Source organism: Colius striatus, chromosome 6 (assembly GCF_028858725.1).
Source record: "Colius striatus isolate bColStr4 chromosome 6, bColStr4.1.hap1, whole genome shotgun sequence".
NCBI classification, from domain to species: Eukaryota; Metazoa; Chordata; class Aves; order Coliiformes; family Coliidae; genus Colius; species Colius striatus.
Genome location: NC_084764.1, coordinates 40200783 through 40220870, shown reverse-complemented (window position 1 = coordinate 40220870; position 20088 = coordinate 40200783). Strand labels below are relative to the sequence as shown.

Genomic DNA, 20088 nt, shown 5'->3' with positions numbered 1-20088 from the left:
CAAACCTCTCAAATGTTGTTTCAGTTAGCCAGAAGCAGAAAGAGGAAGTAAAAGAGTGGGAGAAAGTATCCCCCCACCCCTTGATTCTCCATAGGTTGGGTCAGATTACTAATGAATTCTGAAAGGAAAAGCCTAAGGTATGGGAGTGACCACAATGCTGTGTACAAATACCAGCTAAGCCTCATAATCAACGATATAATCACATCATAAGCCGAAAGAACCCAGTACAGCAACATTGTGATCTTCATGACTTTCCCTGAGGTGATAAACAGCACCACAGGGAACAACACGTAGAGAAGGTAAGAGTTCACATAAACCACCATGCAAACAGCTGTGCAAGCACTGGGATCAGTTGCATGGTCAATATAAGAAAACTGTACACCAAATCTCAAACACATTCTTTGTCAGATCTGTCCTTATCTCAACCCTTCGTGCCCCACGTTGGGCGCCAGGACATCCTCTGCACCCAAGTCTTTGTAACGGCAGAGAACCTTTTCCCGAGTGCACAGCAGACAGTGAGTGCTGAGGGATTATAACATTTTTGCCTGCAGCAGCTCTGAGGCCCCTGTGCCTTGGCATTTGGAGAGACTGAACTGTAAGCACAGCATAATTAGCATGTGTACTCCATATGCTTGAGATACATCATTAAAGGACTGGAATGCCCTCCGACACCACCACTTTCCAAAAGGAGAAAGTTGTGCAGAAGTTCCTGGAGAATAATTTGTCTTATTCACCAGGAACAGTGGGTAAAGGCACTTCCCATGCACAGGAGGTTTCGGTGGCGCTGGAGAAATAACCTTTTCCCAACAAAGCCCAGCAGTGTGATTCACCTATAAATAATGGAGCTGGTTTCAAAGCCAGTCTTTCAAGCTAATGGCTATCAGAAAGGCCAGCCATATGCTTGTACAACCTGTCATTCTGATTAATCTCAACATCTGACTTGTCATACGAAGTTTATATAGTAACAGGACTATACTTAAGATTTATTTTAGCTATGTTACATAGTGCTGATTTTACAGTTTCTCACCAACCTGCCAGTCTTCTCCAGGTCACAGGCACACAAAGGACCCTGTTTAAATGTTGATTAGATGCAGAGCGAAGCAAAGACTTTGGATTTTAGCAAAACTCAAAAAAAAAGTAGATTGTTAATACTTTTCAAAGAGAACATTGGAAAAGATAAGGTCCCACATCCACATGCAATTCATTCTTTATATAAATAAGTATCTTAGGCACTACTTAAGACGGTATTGCAGAGGCCAGAAGAAAGCCATAGAATCATAGAATGGTAGGGGTTGGAAAGGATCTTTAGATATCATCCAGTCCAACCCCCTTGTCAGGGCAGGACCACCAAGAGTAGGTCACATAGGAACTTGTCCAGGTGGGTTTGGAATGTCTCCAGAGAAGGAGACTCCACAACCCATCTGGGCAGCCTGTGCCAGTGCTCCGTCATCTTCACACTAAAGAAGTTTTTCCTCGTGTTTCCTTGAAACCTCTTCTGTTCCAGCTTGTACCTTGCCCCTTGTCCTATCATTGGCCATCACTGAGATCAGCCTGGCTCCCTCTTCATATTTGTAACCTTTAATGAGGTCACCCCTCAGTCTCCTCTTCTCCAATTAATATAATAGCAATTAATTCAGAAGAATAGCTACACGACACTGGAGGATTCCCTGTGTTTTCTGTCAAATAAATTTGTTAAGCAACGAAAAACCATAAAAAAACCATTCTTTATTTCTCTTTCTTTTCCACATTACCAGCATTGTAAACTCATGCTGATATTTGAAAGTCAGTCTGGGCTCTCCCTACTTATACATCCTTATTATCATAAACATTCCACTATTGGAAATTACTTTTCGTGATGCTTACGCCAAAAAGAAAATTGCTGTATTGCATCTGCAGAACCAAAAGTAGTAAAATGTAATAAACATCCATCTTTGTCAGTGGCTCTGCAAACTAATCTGTTCAGCACGTAGGTGCCATTTTTCCACAGTTGCTTTATTACTACATAATTATTGACGGATCAGCCAAGTGCTCTCTCAAGGAAGACTGCTCTTAAAAACGAGCTTGTTAAAAGTTTAAGTGTGAACCTTAGGATAAAAACCAGCAGCTTGATTTCATCTGATATAAACTTTTAAGGCGGGAGGAAAAAAAAAAAACTGGACAATTTCAAAAGAATGCTGTGTTTGAAGCAGGCATGAAATTGAAGCAGACAAGAAACTTTAATGTGACAGAAATAAAGAACTGGGGACATCTGTACCGAGAATAAGTTGTAAGTAGCAGGAGGAATTATCAATCTAGTGATGTGCCAGCTCTCTGCATTTCAATTACTTCACAGGCCATACCATAAAAATTGTTTGCAATGAAAGCAGTATGAAGAATCACGAGATACTATTGCTCCCAGTGATATTCTACCCAGTTTGTGTGTGTACACCGATTGTATCCTTTCAAGTACAATGCTGGTTCATATTAGTACCTGTTTAAATTACTTGCCCACAAACATCGCTCCATGTTCAAAACGCCTCACTATTAAATTTTCTGTTTCAAAGTACTTCAAGAGTTTTTTATCAAGCTTTCAAAGGCAAGAAAGTTTCATGTGAGCTTTCTGAAAGTCAAGACAAAGCAATAAACTTTAGATTTAAAAGAAGGCCTTTTGAGGAGAGAGTTCAGCCTACCTTTTTGAATTCCCTCCCCATCTTGTTAAACCAAATTTCTTCATTTTTCACGGATTTCTACATGTTGCATTTCTGGAGCTGAACTTGCAGCATCAACCTTACTCCCACTACAAACACCTTGCACTTAAAATTACCTTGAGCAACAAGTGTATCTGAAATTGCCCATTCCTCTTCACTGAGGGATCATAAAACCTCTTCAGAACTGAATCCTCAGTGCAAGCATGAATGCCACTCAGCCTCCAAAACACACACTCCTTGACACTGCAAAGACATGGTGCAAAGTGCTTCTCCAAGCCCAGCTAAACGGGGGAGCTGGTTGCCATCTCCAGCAACTCAGCCTCATGGCCCTTCCCTCGGTGGTGGGGATCACCTCCCTCCCTCCCACCTGCTGCTGGACAGGACGAGGCATCACTCCCAAACACACAGGTGTCAGAACGATCCTGTTATTTAAAAATGCCTGCACAAGTCTGTGCCATTTGGGACAGACCCAGGTGAAGGAGGCAAACACACATATGCCTATGTCAGCAGACAGGAGAGGGGTGAGCCAGTAACACGAGACACTTCTTCAGTCAGTAGCACCCACCACAGCACATCCCCACACACTCTCTCCACGTTAAAATTGGAGGCCCAGTTCAGTCAGTGCAGGATAAAACAGGGATTTTATGTTAGCCCTTGGGGAAGAACTTCTTGCAGGATCTTTGTGTTTGTTCTGCAGCAGCTACAGCACCATGAGGCACAGCCGTAGCATGAAAAGCCCACTCAGTGCAAAACCTCCCGCTTGAAGTGCAATGAGAGACTTTATGGAAAAGCAACTTCCCACTGAAGTATGTTTTGCTTAATGATAAACATTGGCAAAATACAATACCACCACTGGTACTGTAACGATTTCATGCCAGTATGGATGTTGCTGCATTTCAGTTCGTCACTTCTATGATAATGTGGATTTGCATTCTTTACCTTTAGCGGGAAATCAGTAAAAGCATTTCTTTAGGCATAGTTTCCAAAATCAGTCATTCACCTTGCTCCTACATAATTGTTAGCAACTTGGTCACAAAGCACTGTTTTACTTCCTTTCCATTTGTGAGCATACAGTGGCTTCTCCAACAAAACTGAATCAAACACAGCATTTAGGGATTGAATTTGCTACAAAATGGTACCCTTCCAGCCACTGTACAGCTGTTTACTTGTGGCTTCTTGCATTTATATCTATCTCAAGAGCATTTTTTCTTGCTCCAAATTTCTTTATTGGTACTACTTAACTGCATTATTTATTCTCTCTCATCTCACATTCCTTTCCTTACCTCTGCTACACAATTCTAGATCTTTCATCACAGAAAACAAGGTCTGCAATCTTAGATGTACACATATGTATCAATATGAAAGCTGAGCCTTACCTTAAGCTGCTGACTTTAAAAGTGAAAGAAACTATTTTCTGCTTCCTTTTAGCAAAACTTGGCTGAAAAAAAAAAATCCCTAGAGTCAAGTAATTTGCAACCTACCAGCATCTCCTCATCCATCTGCTTCAGACACTCTCAACCCAATACAGTCCACACAATCCTAGATAAAACATCCCAATGTTTGATATTAACAACCAAACCAAAGCTGGTGTCTTCTGCCAGTTTCTACGCCTTTGCATCAGTGTAAGTAACGAACGCCGAAAACTCTAAGTGCAGTTTATCTGTCCTGTGTCCAGTTCTGGGCTCCTCAGCTCAGGAGAGACAGGGAACTGCTGGAGAGAGGCCAGCACAGGGCCACCAAGATGATCAGGGGACTGGAGCATCTTCCTTATGAGGAAAGGCTGCGAGAACTGGGGCTGTTTAGTCTGGAGGAGACTGAGGGGGTATGTCACCAATATTTATAAGTATTTAAATGGTGGGTGTCAGGAGTTTGGGGCATCCCTTTTTTCTGTTTTATCCAGTGACAGGACAAGGGGTGATGGGATGAAGCTGGAACACAAAAAGTTCCACTTAAATATAAGAAAATACTATTTCACTGTTGAGGTGAGGGAGCCCTGGCCCAGGCTGCCCAGGGAGGGTGTGGAGGCTCCTTCCTTGGAGGTCTTCCAGACCGGCCTGGACACTTTCCTGTGTGACCTGATCTAGGTGGAGCTGCTTTGGCAGGGGGGTTGGACTGGATGATCTCCAAAGGTCCCTTCCAACTTTTATCCTTCTATGATTCTATTAATTGTTTCAGTCCTACTAAATGCTCTCTGATGAGTCCATATAAAAAGTAAACAAATTGAAACGCTAAAGACTACAGTAGCCTCATGTTGACAGGTCACTCGACTCCAGGTCAAAGCAGAACCTGTATATGGCTGCTTTGATTATAATTGCTTATAAGATAAAAAATAAATAGCAATTATCTCATTGTCACACAAGAAAAGAGAGCTAATAAAGGAACCAATCCTAAAGTAACACTGAAAAACAAATTATTTCAAAAGCAATCAGGAATAGTAAAATCCAGTTTCAAAGATTGGTTTTAATTGCACACAGTGTCAACGTTAATATTATCCCTCTACTGGATAATACGTCCATTTGAGTTATAGAGGCATTCAGCAAACCAAAAATGTCAAATTATAATTACACAAGGCTAACCTAATAAACTGTTGTTTTAATCAACAGTCTGTAGTGCCCATCTGAAATCCTTAATTACAAGGGTCATCTGGGCGAGTCGCAGCCCAAGCCACGCGTACACGCGTTTCTCTTGACTACGACGACAGTCCCATGGATTTCAGACCAACAAACAAACCAGATGAAGTGTGCAGGGGTGAAGTTAATCCTTAAGAGGATATAGGAATTAATTTTTCAAACTAAACTCGAAGCTACTCAACAGAAGCAAAACAACAATCTGCTACACGAAAATATTAAAAGCTTGCTGAGGCAGCACTCCATCTAAAGGGTTTACTTTGGTGGATTTTCAGTTCTCAGGTATTGCCTTTACCAGCTGAGCCTGGACCACAAGAAAATAAAGTACAAAATGGAGGATTATTGTCGCTTTTTGAGAAGATGCAAGACAAATGTGAAGCAGTCTGGATTCACCACAGCACTGAATGTGGATTTACTGCTCACCATACTAAGCCCAAAGTAGCTAAGCCTTGCAAATCTCTCTGCACTGTGTTTGCTTCTTCCAAGGGCATGTTTCATGGCTCCTTGACCTAGGTTAATAAGTCTTTATTCTCAGTAACAACTGAGACCATGAAGCCTCCCTGAACTGAACCCAGGCCTCGACTTCTGACATTTCAGACACTGTGATGAATTGCTCAAATAACACCCTCCTGAGTGGGCAGCTTTTCATGCAAATTTAACACCCTCTCCATAGCCTCCATGCATTTCACTTTCTGTAACTCTCTAATGAACAATTCCAGTTTTCAGTTGAGTTTTTTAGTGAAAGGCTTTTCTTCCTCTTTGGCAGAAGGGCAGGGCAGGAACGTCTGTTTCTTCTGCAAACTGGCCACCTAACCAAATAACTGTGAGCAGTAAATTCTGGCAAGTGCAGAAAAGGAAATACATAAATCTCATACTGGCAGGAAGTTATTCGGTTTTTTGGTTAGCCAGGTTTCCTGTGTGCCTGTAGGTGTCTGCATCATCACCCCCAACATCACCTCCCTCTGTCTTGTTTTAATTCACAGCCTATTTTAGACAAGATTTAGGAGCAGGGCAATGTTCCCCTGGATGGTTACATTTCCACAGCTTCCCTGAGAGTCGTCTCCCAAGAAAGATAGCAGCAACTACAAATGCTTCTGAAAGTACCAGCATCTTTTCAGATGCCAGGGAATGCAGACAGGAGAAAACCTTGAAAAGAAGTCTTAACAGAAGGAAAACCTCAGATTGGTGCCTACAAATGCCAAGACATCTAAGTCAATCATGAAATGCAACCCTCCTGTAGCATTTGGGGCATATCTTTCCATAATTCTGGTATTTAGGCACAGGAAAAGGACCATTCCTGATCATCAAATCATTTCGGCTGGAAAAGACCTTTAAAATAATGAAGTCAAACCACTAACCTCACACTGCCAAGCCCAACACAAACCCACATCCCTTAGCACCCTCACATATATGGCTTTTCAATATCTCCAGGGATGGTGACTCCAACACCCCCCTAAAGCCCCAGATGAGTTTCTTCTCCCTACTTGCCCAGCAATGTGCTCTTACATATTTCCACCTCCTTAAGCCTAAACCTAACTAGGGTACATGATGGCAGACGTGAAGTTCCCCTCAACATGAGGGAAAACAATACCTAAAAACCCACTTGGGCTGATTGCTTCTCACTCACAGGGAATATGTCCAAGTAAAGGTTTAAGAGATGAGTCTGCTCTGTTTGGCTCAGGAACCCAAATCTCCCTCTCCAGTACCTTCTCCCGAACGCAGAAGACGTTACTCTGGGGTAGTTCTTTTTGGCTAAGACTTCTGATAAAAACAACACACATTTTCCTATAAAGGGTGTCTGTATTAATAAAACTATCATTTGGAAAAGTCCTAAAACATCCACAAATGTTCTAAACATTTACTCACGTGATTCAGTTTATGCTTTCACTCAAGTTTATCTCCCTGATGGCTCTAACAAACTGCAGGCTTCTCTCCAAATCTCCTCTCTAGATTTGTTTGGAAATCTTTCAGCCAAACTACACAGTTAGCTTTCATCCCATAACCTTCCTAGTTACTAAGGCATGAATATGGAATGAATTTATAGCATTCCTATCCTCTAATGAAATGCAAAGATCCTCCACAAAAAAATGTGCACACAGATTTTGGAGCAACACATGCAATACTCATGTGTGAGTGACATACATAGTCAAGTAAGAAAATCATGTCATCTGTAATTCATACCCAAGACTTCAGGTACCAAAAAACAGCATTCAAAGCAGCTGGTGGTCTCCTATTACCATGCTGGTTGCAGCAAGCTCTTCACATCTCATTAACAGCATAATGAAGGCTCAATCAGGAATACAGTCTATCAAGACTGCCAAACACAGGCATACAGAGGCTAGATTAGAAAGATTAGCTTGCATCAAGGTTCTTATTGCTCAGATCTCAAAATTGGGGAAGAGCTCGCTCTGCCACAGAAAATATTTTCCAGGGAGCAAATGGTACATGGAGACGAAGATCAAACCCTCAAAGCAGTTGGAAAGCACCACACAAAGAAGGTGACACCATGCAGGTCATGCACACTGCTCCTTCCCACAGGTGGGGCTTAAAAACCACCAAAGCAACTGCAGTGCTGAGGTCAGAGCCAGAAGAAGAGTGATCAAGATGGGGACACACGTTTGCACTGATGACCAAGTGTACTTTGCATATGTAACACAATTAGAGCTAAACTCAGCAGCTTTATTTCTGGTGTATGCAGTAATTATGATTTAATAGGGCTTAGGGAGGCTCTAATTGCTGATTATTTCTTTTTGTATTGTTTTATAGGCACATATACATTTCTGTATTTTCAAACAGTCGGCACTGCTGCACTCAGACAAACTCTGAGGAAGAAAGGAGGATCTCAGCACACAGAGAGGGTTGTAGAATCATAGAATCATTTCGGCTGGAAGAGACCTTTAAGCTCATAGAGTCCAGCCCTGTCAACCACTGGACCATTTCCCTCAGTGCAACATCCACCCAGCTCTGAAACCCCTCCAGGGTCAGTGATTCCAGCCCCTCCCTGGGCAGCCCCTTCCAATGCCTGACAACATCTTCAGCAAAGAAATTCCTCCCCACATCCAGCCTGAACCTCCCCTGGCACACCTGGGTCACCATCCATCTGCTGATGGAGCAGCAACAGCGAGAGCCATGAGCCTGCCCTCGCCATGCTGCAATCCGAGCTGGGATCCCAGGCAAGGCAAACAACTCTCCTCGGCACATATGGCCACCAACAGCCATGCTGCAACCATTTTAAGCCATCAAACCCTTAAGCATCCATCCACAGTAGCTCAGATCCTGCTAGAAATGTGACGTGCTGCTGGCACTGGTCAGCTGCTGCTGCCAAAAATTGGGGGATCATACGCTTGTACTTGGGGAAACGGCCTAGTGGGTGATAGGGCTGGGACAAAGGCTGGACTGGATGACTTTAAGGGTCTCTTCCAGCTGAAAGGATTCTATGATTCTATGAGTTCTGCTTGCTGGGTGAGGGAACTGAATCTGCCCAAGGAGAGATCAGGGAAGCCCCAAGGCCAGGACAAAGTATGAAGTAGGAGCCGGCTGCTGCAGGGGATGAAAGCTAGAGGAAAAGAGTAAGACCCTGGAGGGTGAGCCCATATAACTTCATCTTTAGCCACTTTTCACGTGTCCCTTGAGAGAGAAGTCGAAAAGCACTGGTACACAGGGATGACAAGTATTCGATCAATGAGCACTGTCTGCATGGGGTCTTTAACACCCACAGAAATCAATGGCAACATCTCTGGACCTCAGCTCGTGTCAGATTATACCTGCTGCTGCAGCGGAGCAAGAAATGAGCAAACTATTAATTGTGAACAATCATCACCAAACCTTCCTCATTTATTCTTTGTGAAATTAGCAGTGAATGCAGTTAGCTGGGTGCCTAACCAAGCACAAGATGCTACATGCACAGTGCTTTCTCACTGCAAAAGCCGCTTACTTTCATGAGGACGTGCAGGAGCGTGTTCAGCACTCACTTCACATACATTATTTGAAACTACTGCCCTAAGTGACTGCATGTGAATTCTGATCCAAAACAAAAACTAAATCAGGTCTCAAACACCACCCAGATTATAAAAGGGTAGTTATATAAAGTCAGTCAGCAAGTTGCACCCTGTATTTTACCCTTATCTGTGTTACTGTCAGACCTTCCTCACCTTCAGCTCTGGTCAGAATGAAGTTTATGACTTTCGCTTTACGTGGCAAGAAGAGGTGAACTGGCATTGTACAGCCTAGCAGCATGACATGAGAAGGACAGGGTGACAGCCAGCAAATAATCAGAAGGAAGAAAACAACGAAAAAGATCATAAGGTATTTGAAGTGGAGCGTAAGGAACGTAAAAATAAATTGCAAGGGAAATTTGACACCATAATGTTATTTCATGAGAACAAAGTCTGTGATAGTCTCCTAAAGGAAGTAGTGCCTTGGTTTGAGGAACTGCAGAACCAGAAAGAGCACGGAGAGGATGCTGGGATGCTGCATGGCCAGGAAAATGGACACAACTGATGTACCCAACTTTCATCTTCGAAACTGAGATCCCACTATTACACACTTTTATCACGAAGAATAAGAAAGAAGCAGTTTGCAAAGACTGAAAGAGATTCCTTAAATATCACTGTAAATTTATATAATTCCTAAGAAAAAAAAACAGTGAAATGTAGTGTTTATTCTAAGCACTGCACTGCCTCAGACTCATTAGCCTGGTACCTTACATGCTGCCTTTGTAATGCAAATTTGCTAAAATACTATGCTTTCCAGAAAACCTCCATATAGACAAGCTCACACTGCTCAAATGCCAATTGTAAGTGAAGCAAAAATACATTAATTTTTTTCTTAATACTTAGGCTCTGTACCCAAGTCTTATCTGCATAAGCAGTTTGTGAGAGACCTTCTGCTGTTGCTGTAGCTACTGTTGCACAAAGGTGGAAGATTTCCCAAAGCAGCTGATGTAGGCAATTAGAAACTGCATTACCACATGCTTAAAGCCAAATGAAAAGCCTTTGTAGAAGGTACCTACAGCAGAGGGCTTTTTGAGGAAGAGAGATCATCACAGAAACGAGAGGAGATAGCGTTTAAGGAGGCTAAACACTTCACATCCTGCACCTGCGAGCTGAGCTCCTATTTAATCGCCACCTGCCCAACCATGCAGTGTATCACCATGAAAGTTTGCTGAGAATCCTCACCTCATAGCACCAGACATGCTGTTTCCAACTGTTGCACTGACTGCACGTAATACATCCATCCAACAACATCTGGAGCCCAGCAGGAGATTAAAAAGTCATCCCAACTAAGGTCTCCAGCCCAACCTGACCCAGATGGTACACACGGTGGAAGATGACTCAGGCTTGGAGAGGGCCAAGGGACGAGAAAGGTTCTTGGCTTATGACTTACACAGCTGTGGAGAAAGACCAAAACATTCCCTTAAGGGTGCAGTGTAATATTATGAGGACTCTCTCCTTTCTCCAACGCACTTAGGTGTTGAAACATGAAATAGCACAGCAAACTTGTGGCCAGATGAGATTCACAATATAAACTTCACTAAACTCAGTCCAAATACACAGGATACACGCAGGTAATTTTTTGATCATTTCCTCATTCCTCCACAGATACCAACTATGTTTGTTTTAACGTGATCTATGATTGTGCCATCTCAAATGAAACCCTCAGCAACTGCTCTCATCCTATATTTAGTTTCAAAAATTGATGGTTCTTTTTTAAGGGCCCAAAAACCTGGAAATTGTCTAATTTTCCACAGCCATACCAGTTGGCTCGATAGAAGAAGATACTACCTCCAGGTATAAATCTTTCCCAGATCTCCCAGAATTATGAGGCAGCAGTGATATCACTGCCTGAGGTTGTAAGAAACATCTGCACCGGTTTTCATCTGGGTTCAGAGCTAAGATCCAGAGGTAAGCAACAGGAGGCATCTTGACAAGAGGTTTTCTTTAGTCTACATATAACATGTCAACTGCAAGTCAGGTGTACTACCCAGCCTGTGTGCTAGACTTATTTCCCAATCATCCAAAACACATTGAGACTCCCTGCTCCTGAATCCAGATGACTTCCCAAAGGAAATCAGGACTTCAGGGGGATGACGAACACACAGACACTGTGATGCACCCACACTGTGTGACGTGAGCTCAGAGACTGAGAACTGCACCCCAGCAAGTCTACCCCACAGTACAAACATAAGTCAGTGTGACTTGGCATGAAACTTTATTAAAAGAAATTAGCAGAGTCACTAAAAGAAAGAAAAAAGTTTGGGGCAGGATCTATAATAAAAAGAAAACAAAACAGTAACTCCGCATATGAGCTTCAAAACATGTTCAAACACCTGCAGTGATTTCTCAGATGCAGTAAAACACAACAAACATACTGGAACTTGTTAGGTTTTGAAATTCAGTTCACTTGGCACTTTCTGCACTTTTGAGAGAAAACAAACAGCAAATGCAGACAAGCCATAGCATGAGCAGCCAGGCACTCTCCTGCCCACCTGCCCGAAGCCCAATTCAGAGGAACACACCTGGTTATACCAGCTTAGTTTCATCTTTAACCTCAGCCTGGCCATTAAAATGGTCAATATCAATGCCATCTGAGAAACGTCCATCACTGGGAACTCATTTTTACAGGTCATTGACTAGCCAGACAACAACAGCTTCTAGCCATTACTGACCTCTCTTTGACATGAACTGCTGATTTCCAGGAGAAAGACGAGCCACAAGCCATCCATTTTCTTAATTGTAATTGAAACAAAACCAAAACCACTCAGCTGTTCCTATATGACTTTGTTTGTACAAAATATAAACCTACCATCATCCTGCTACACTCCTGGAATGCAAACACTAACATAATAAGCCTCTCAATGCATTCAGTTCATCTATTAAGTCAGACAGCATCTTATTCTAGTAGGTGCTATTGAACGGGAATTAGCATCAGAACGGTTGGGGTAACAAAATGTTCTGCTGCATTCACCCCCAATGTAAGCTGAGAAACACATTTGGACAGGTGGGTCTTACAATGGAAAATTAAACTGTGATAAAGCAAAGAATGAAGTGTCCTTTAGATATCATAGAATGGTGGGGGTTGGAAGGGACCTTTGGAGATCATCTAGTCCAACCCCCCTGCAGAAGCAGGTCCCACCTAGATCAGGTCACACAGGAACGTGTCCAGGCCAGTCTGGAAGACCTCCAAGGAAGGAGACTCCACACCCTCCCTGGGCAACCTGTGCCAGGGCTCCCTCACCTCAACAGTCAAATAGTTATTTCTTATGCTTAAATGGAACTTTTTATGTTCCATTCTCAGAGTCATTAAGATGCAAAAATAATCTTCAAAAATGCCACCTCCATAAAGCTCAAGGACACATTAGAAAAAGCAAACAAACTTGCCCAGATGACTAGCTGTTTGCAGTACTATCTGCCTTGACGGCTCTGGCAAAATTGTCTTTCTTATTTGATTACTCTGGCTACCACTGTACTATACAGAGTTACAGATAGATCTGAGAGTTTTAAGAAAAGATGGAGAAAACCCACCAAAACAACCCACCAAAGTTTGTATCAAAGCAAAAAGTATACAATCAGTTATTTCCTCTTACAAATATATTAAATACTTGCCATTGGCAAAGATTCTGCACCATGTTTGACTTGTAAATGTCTCCTGGGAAAGTCTGCCTTGATCTAAAATTCTAAACTTTGGGGTTTAATTCTCAGTCACATTTCATAGAATCACAGAACGGTAGGGGGTTGGAAGGGATCTTTAGAGATCATCCAGTCCAACCCTCATGCTAAAGCAGGTCCACCTAGATCAGGTCACACATGAACATGTCCAGGCGGGTCTTGGAGACCTCCAAGGAGGGAGCCTCCACACCCTCTCTGGGCAGCCTGTGCCAGGGCTCCCTCACCTCACAGTAAAATAGCTTTTCCTTATGTTTAAATGGAACCTGTTGTGTTCCAACTTCATCCCATTATCCCTTATCCTGTTGCTAGATACAATAGAAAAAATGGATGTTCCAACCTCCTGACACCCACCATTTAGATACTTATAAACATTAATGAGATCTCCCTTCAGTCTCCTCCAAGACTAAACAGTCCCAGTTCCAGGAATCTGTTTCCTCCAAGTTCCTATTTGAGAGATTGTGTGGTTTGAAATATGCCCATCAGCCATCATACAGTTGCAAATCTACTGGACTAAGAGAGAGATTCTCAGTCTTCTGGAAAAAATTAGGCCCTCCAGACTTTCCTGCAGCTTCCCGAGGAGCAGATGTCAATGGCAAATATCCCCAGCCAAGACCACTGATCCCACCCACCCTCACAGCTCCTGCACCTCGACGTTACAGCAATCCGCAGCTTTGCTGCCACAGTAACCATCACGATACGTGGAAGCAACACAATAAACCCACAACTGGCTGCACGTGTCCAGTTTCCACTCTGAGCTGAACTGTCTCCTACTCACCAGGCTCTCGGTCCTTAGTGGATATGCACTCTTTTATGGACTCTGTTATGCCAAGGCTAGCTGCAGTGGGGAGAGGGCCAAGCAAAGATTCCAGTGCAGGTGGTCTTATGAGAGCTTCATTTCCATTTTTGCATTCCCCATCTTCATTTTTTTTTACTGCGCCCTTCTCTTGAAGTTCATTATAAAAGTCCTTGTTCAAGTGGTTAGCGGCTGCTTCCAGTTCTTCATCTTCTGCCTCCTCCTCACCAGCTATGCTAGAAGTATTATCTTCCATAGAATCTGTAAGGGAGGGAAAAAAAAACTAACAGACCATTGCAAACCATCTGTTACAGAAACTAAATAGATATAAGGGCTCACTTAAAGGAATAAAAGTCTTTAGAGAAAATCTGCAGAAGAAAAGCACAATATTTTAGTACAATGTATGAATACATGTGGAGCTTCCAGATGCTCCTCAAATTCATTACCTTGGCTATTAAAATGTATTTTTGTGAATACAGTCATCATTTAAAATAAAAGTATTGTGTTATCAAATTATAGCAGGTAAAAGGGTTTTGAGAGAGAAGCAAGCTACTTGCTACTATAATTACAAATGAAAAATAGACAGTTCAACCTGCACAAAGCCCTTCCCTACTGCTTAGTCAATTTGGGGATTCAATGACAGAAGGGTCTAGATATTCATCCACTGCCCTTTCAGTAATAAAAAAAAGAACATTCTCGGGTGCCAGTGCCAAGCTCATACTGCACCAGGGAAGAAGTCTGAAGTCATTAACAAACTGTCATGTAATGAACAATGTGGTTGTTTTGAAGACTGATACTTGAACCAATTGGCAGACAGAACCCCACTTCGATAGAGAACTTGTACTAGGCAAGCATACATATAGAATCCCAGAATCATCAAATCATTTAGGTTGGAAAGGACCTTTAAGATGATGGATCACATCTATTACCATAAAGCTCACACACTTAAGACAACCTACTGCTTAGGCAGTTACAGACTTACCATCTTTAGTGAAATTTGCAAATACACCTTTGGCTTTTGGTCTACTGTTTTCTAATTCAATCTCTATTTCATCCTGATAGCTGGATATTTCACCTGTGGTGATGAAACAAAAGCAAAAGGTCAGCAGTCATTGATGTAATTTGGAACAAACGAGTGACACGTTACACTAAACGCAACTTATACCTTCAAAATCTTCCAGCTTTTTTGATAACGCCTTCTCCAGCTGAAACGAAAATAAACAAAATAAACAGGATATTAGTAAAAAAAACCCCACAACTTTGTTCTGTTTGTGAAGAGTATACAAAGGCAGAGAACAGGGTACTTTAAAAGGAAGAAGCAAGTTTTGAATCCCCACTCAAACTTCTTTCTAATGTCAAACATACACAACAGACAAGTTTCAAAATACTGACCAATTTCAAATGCTATTTCGCTCATGTTCATACTTCAAAAGGAACCTTCACTCTGCCAAGCTGCAAATAAAGTCCCCATTCTTCAGACTCTATGGCTGTTCCTGCAGAGGTGAGCAAGCCCAAGGATAGTGCTGTAATTGCAGTGCCTGGGCCAGACAACAGCACACCGGCAATGGCAGAGTGAAACACTGACCTACAGCACGTGGCAGGCTCATGAGAACATCCTAAGGACACCTACAGACCTTGAAATGACAGTATATTTAGAACAGTAAAAGCTAAAACCTGAAAAACCAACAATGTAAGAACTGGCTATGAGAGAGATAAAATCTCATCTGGTGCCAGCTTTAATTCATGCTTTGTAAAGAAATTAAGCCACATGAGAACAAATCTCTGGAAGCAGGTGCTGTGCCACAACAAAAAATACCAGCAATCTCATTAAAGTAATTGGGTTATTGTTTTCACATGTGCTTAAAAGAAAGCTATATGTAATGGCACTTTCTCAGTGATATCACAGATACCACCATAAAAACAGTGCAGTTTCTGACCCACTCACAAAGCTTACACCTTTGCAACCCCAATCCTTGCTAGCCAGGGTGGAGGAGTGGATACAGCGTATAAAAGAGAAGTACAGACCTTAGGACAGCCATGCAAAAGCCTCATGCCACAAGCTCAGCTTAACTTGTAACATGAGAGCCTCCAGTTTTGTAAGGACAAAAAAGATTTGATGCTTCAGTAAAAGGTCAAAGCACAAGAGGGGAAACACACCCGCAGTAGGAAAGCAAGCGTAAAGGAGATGACAGTGCTCGGTGTAACTGCATCAGCTTGCAAACAGGGAAGTGTCTGGACAGAGTGTGCTGGCTCTCCCCTACATACAGCACTAAACATTGGCAACTTAGAAAACACAGCAGCTCAGCTGGTGCTCGTTTACTGGGCCACCCAGCTGCCCTCATCTGCACTAACAAGAGCAGTGACTGCACTTCCCACTGTGGCTGGCTGAGATGGCAGACATACCTTGATCCCTCATCAGAGGACGCTGAAAGCTACACTTGAAGCTACGCCTCTGATAGAGCACGTGTCTGGAGGACTGGGCAAAAATGATATTCAAGAAAAGGTTTTATTTTCCTTGTTAATTATCTTTTTTTAACTGGGAAGCTGTCCCTTTGCCAGTAAAACACAAAAGTATCCTTTAGTGCATGATGCACTAATGCCCAACTTTCTCTTAAGAACCTCAAAATAAAGGTAACAAGACCACGTAAAAGGCTGGTCAGTTAGGATTTAGTATTAACTGATACAAAAAGGAATGTACAGAGAGAGGAGGGAGGAGAGAAATAGAGCATCCAATTCAGAATTCACCTGCTGTATCTTCAATTTTTTTTGACCAGCTGTAAACGAAGGAGGATCACATTCTTCTTCCAAGTCAATCTTCATAAACTCATCTATGGTTAGCTGACTTGTTGGTGTATCTTCAAACTCTGTCAACCTACCAAAGTGCACAGTACATTACCATAACATCTTTTAACAAGTCCTTTAAAAGTAACAAAATTTGCCAAACTGCTAAGTTACAGAATAAACCTGTCATTCTTAGAAACTCTGGCTCAAATACAGACTATATTAAAACCAAAGTGATACTAATTGTATCTGCTGCAAAGAAAATATCTTTTTATACCAAAAACTAGCTTCTGGCTAGAGTATGTGACACACACTTTTTTTTGATGAACAAAAACTAAACAGAAACACCATGGCTCCTATGGTCAATTAAGTACAGCATGTATTTATAATATATACAAGACTGTCAAAACTAAGACCAGAAACGCTGCTCATTCCACCCACCTTGTTGCTTTTGTTATCAACAGCAACAACAAAACAAGTCCTCAGACTAAAATATCTGCTATCATAATTTAGGTGTATGCTCAAAAATATTCCTGATATGTTAGCATGATTCATTTATGCAAAGTAAATGTTAAAGGAACAGATCCTCATCAGACTAGAAGAAGGAGAAGAAGTAATTCTCCCAGGACACAAGGAAACAGTAGAAACATCAAGGGATCATCTGCACATTGCATAGATGGAATAGACAAATGCATGCAATTTTACAATAATATACATTGTATTTGTTTAATGTTCATATTTTAAAAGTTCCTACCTATGTGAGAGATAAGACTAGCTCCATGGGGAATGCTTCAGGGATTGAATCTTAACTGAGACCACACTGTCCTAACTTCGTCCACAAATTCCAGCATTTTATACAGGTGGTTGAGAATGAGCACATCCATTTTACAGATGGAGAAACTGAGACAAAAGGTTAAGTACAAAGCCAGGTCAGGAAATGTCTGGCAGAATGCTTTTCTGACAGAAAGTGCCCTTTTAATAACATCAACATTTTCCATGGGAAAACAGCAACGATGGGTCTGCAGCTGCTTCAATGGAACATTCCCACCTTCTAGAGGAAATAAAGCTGACAACAGCTTCCATCTGTAAAGCTAGGGAACTAAAACAGTGATTCAGTACTCCCAGTACAGGAGCTTTCAGCATTTCCCCCCAAAACCCATTTGGGCTTTGTCGTCTACCTTGGATGGCAACAAAACTGTCTTCACTTCCAAAGGAGTTTTCTCTAGGACAGAAATTCAGTTCCCAACCAACTCCTAGGTCTAAGAGAAGAGCAAAGGGACATACTCCTCCCCTATATCCTCCTCAGTAGCTGTATTTATGTTTTTTACAAACTGAGGAGTGAGACATGACAGCCCATACAGAAGGACGCAGCCATGGCCTAACACACAGCAGCTCGGGCTGTGAAATACACAGGGAGAGATGAGCACCTGTCCGTAAAACCAACAGCAAGCAGGATGCTGAGCCCAGGAACAGCTAAGCCGGCCAGAATGAGGACTGCTGAGCACAAGAAAGTCCCTGAAACCTAGTCTCAGTTTGGAGTTTAGGCATCTCCACTAAACCCCAAATTAGCCATGTATTTCAGAGTAACTGACAGCCCAAAACCTTCCCTCAGAGTGCTGGGAAGCAGCTCCCTCCTCCTCCCTTTGAGATCAAATTGGAAAGGAGAGGAGGATGTTGTTGGCAGCAGAAGCAGCACCCAGCTTTTAATTAACAGGCTGGAAATCTTTCTCAGTGTTAATGGGCTTCCAGTGTGCATTACCCACCTTCCAGGAAGGAGTCTCATCTACATCTCATGCTACAGGGAAAACCCAGCTAGGGCACTGTTATTTTTATTTTAATTCAGATTAATTTAATGCCAAATCCACACTTGACTCCAGGAGCAGGTACCTTCCCAGCCACCGTCATTAAACTACAGTCATCCATCTCTCCACATATGAATCATGCACTCACAGGTAGCCCAACTTCAGCGACTCTTTCTCCCAGCCAGCCTTGCCTTTTAAGATGTTACTCTCCTCCCACTGTAAAAAGCCAACATACGCTTTGGCAAAGACACCCAGTTTGTTTACTCCACACTTGCTCTGAGTTTGAGATGAGCAGCCAGATCCAGAGCCCAGCCAAAACGGCAACATCTCCAGGCATGCAGGGCAATGCAGAAAACTGCAGCAGCAAAACCAGTCACTCACAAAGCACAGCTGGGGACAAGATGGCCATGCTGGATTTCAGTGCCTAACCCTATGCATGCCTCCCTGCAGACACCTGAGGCTTCGTCTGTCCCACACCTTGTCCACTCACGTCACGTAGAGTCAACGTGCTGGCAGCTGGCATGAGCTTCGGTTCAAGTGCCAGCTTCAGTCCTGAGCTAAAATAGCAGCACAGATCTCTCCAAAGACCTTCAGTGCATCTGCACTAGGCCAGGCCAGAGCTACAGTCATGTTTGGTGGTGGTCCTAAGGAGCTCAAACCCACAGCATGGTTTGACCATCTGACCTGGCCACCAGCATCTAGTCCCTTTCTCTGTCCTGATTCAAGCCAAACAAGGCGAGGGCTGACCACCTGGCAGTCAGGGCTGCCAGTGTGATAGAGACACAGCCTGGTAGCAAGCTCAAACTCAGAGCAGGACATTACTCCACCTCTTGGCAGTCTTAACCACAAGGCTCTACCCTTCCTCCTGAAACGAAGAACCATCCCCGATGGTCAGGATCACAGCTTGAGCATCGTTCTCTGTGGGAGAGCGAGCTGTTCACTCAACATTTTCTCCTTTAACTTGATATAAATAAATACCTGCATTTGCCAACCACTTGCCTGCCTCAACATTTTATATTGGCTGATATCCTGTCTACATATTTTTAAACATTTCCTTAATTTTATCCAGTGTTTGGACACATGCCACTGAGGAAACAAAGTGATGCACGCAGCAGTCTACGCTGCATGAAACAAGGTAATATTAGTTTGGCAGATAACAAAAACTGATGCAACTTTAATTATAAAGCACAATAATCTCAGGGGTGAGGGAGTGCCCTCATGGAAAACAAATAAAATAGCTACAGGCTATTTTTAAAGTCCCACATAAAAATTATACCCAAGTTCATTCTGCACGTTTGTTAATCTAGAAAAATCTAATAGGAGTTGCCATTTCAAGTTATGCACAGAAGGAGGAAAATAAACAGATACAAATTAAGATATTATTTCCTTGGCACAAATTCAAAAGGGCTCTAAAAACTGAAATTTGGCAGACAAGTATTTTCTATTTATAGTCAAAGCAGAGGCAACCACCATGGCTCAGGCTAAGATTCAACTTCCAGTATAAACCCTCCTCTTACAGTTTCTCACAGTGAACTCTTTCAAGCAAATTCCTTTGGGAGAAAAGTTTTTCCAGAGCTTGGTGTCATCTGCCCCTAACCTCAGCCCTGTTTTTCAAAGAAAAATTTCCACGGCTTTTGTTCCATCCCTTTGCAGACAAAACCACACCTCAGTCTTCTAATAAAGCACTTTTGTGCACAAAACAGTAAAACGACTCTGTTCACACTTAATTTA

General features: G+C 42.5%; 1 protein-coding gene across 1 annotated transcript in view; it reads right to left on the bottom strand.

Annotated features, from left to right (window-relative positions):
* The window catches only part of BRF1 (BRF1 RNA polymerase III transcription initiation factor subunit), a 173814-nt gene that overhangs the window by 60075 nt on the left and 93651 nt on the right, over positions 1-20088 (bottom strand). The window contains exons 8-11 of the mRNA XM_061998945.1: positions 16520-16646; positions 14940-14979; positions 14757-14849; positions 13757-14035 (exon numbers count right to left, since the gene is read on the bottom strand). Of these exons, the coding sequence (XP_061854929.1) occupies positions 13757-14035; positions 14757-14849; positions 14940-14979; positions 16520-16646 (539 nt within the window). The remainder of the gene's footprint in view (positions 1-13756; positions 14036-14756; positions 14850-14939; positions 14980-16519; positions 16647-20088) is intronic.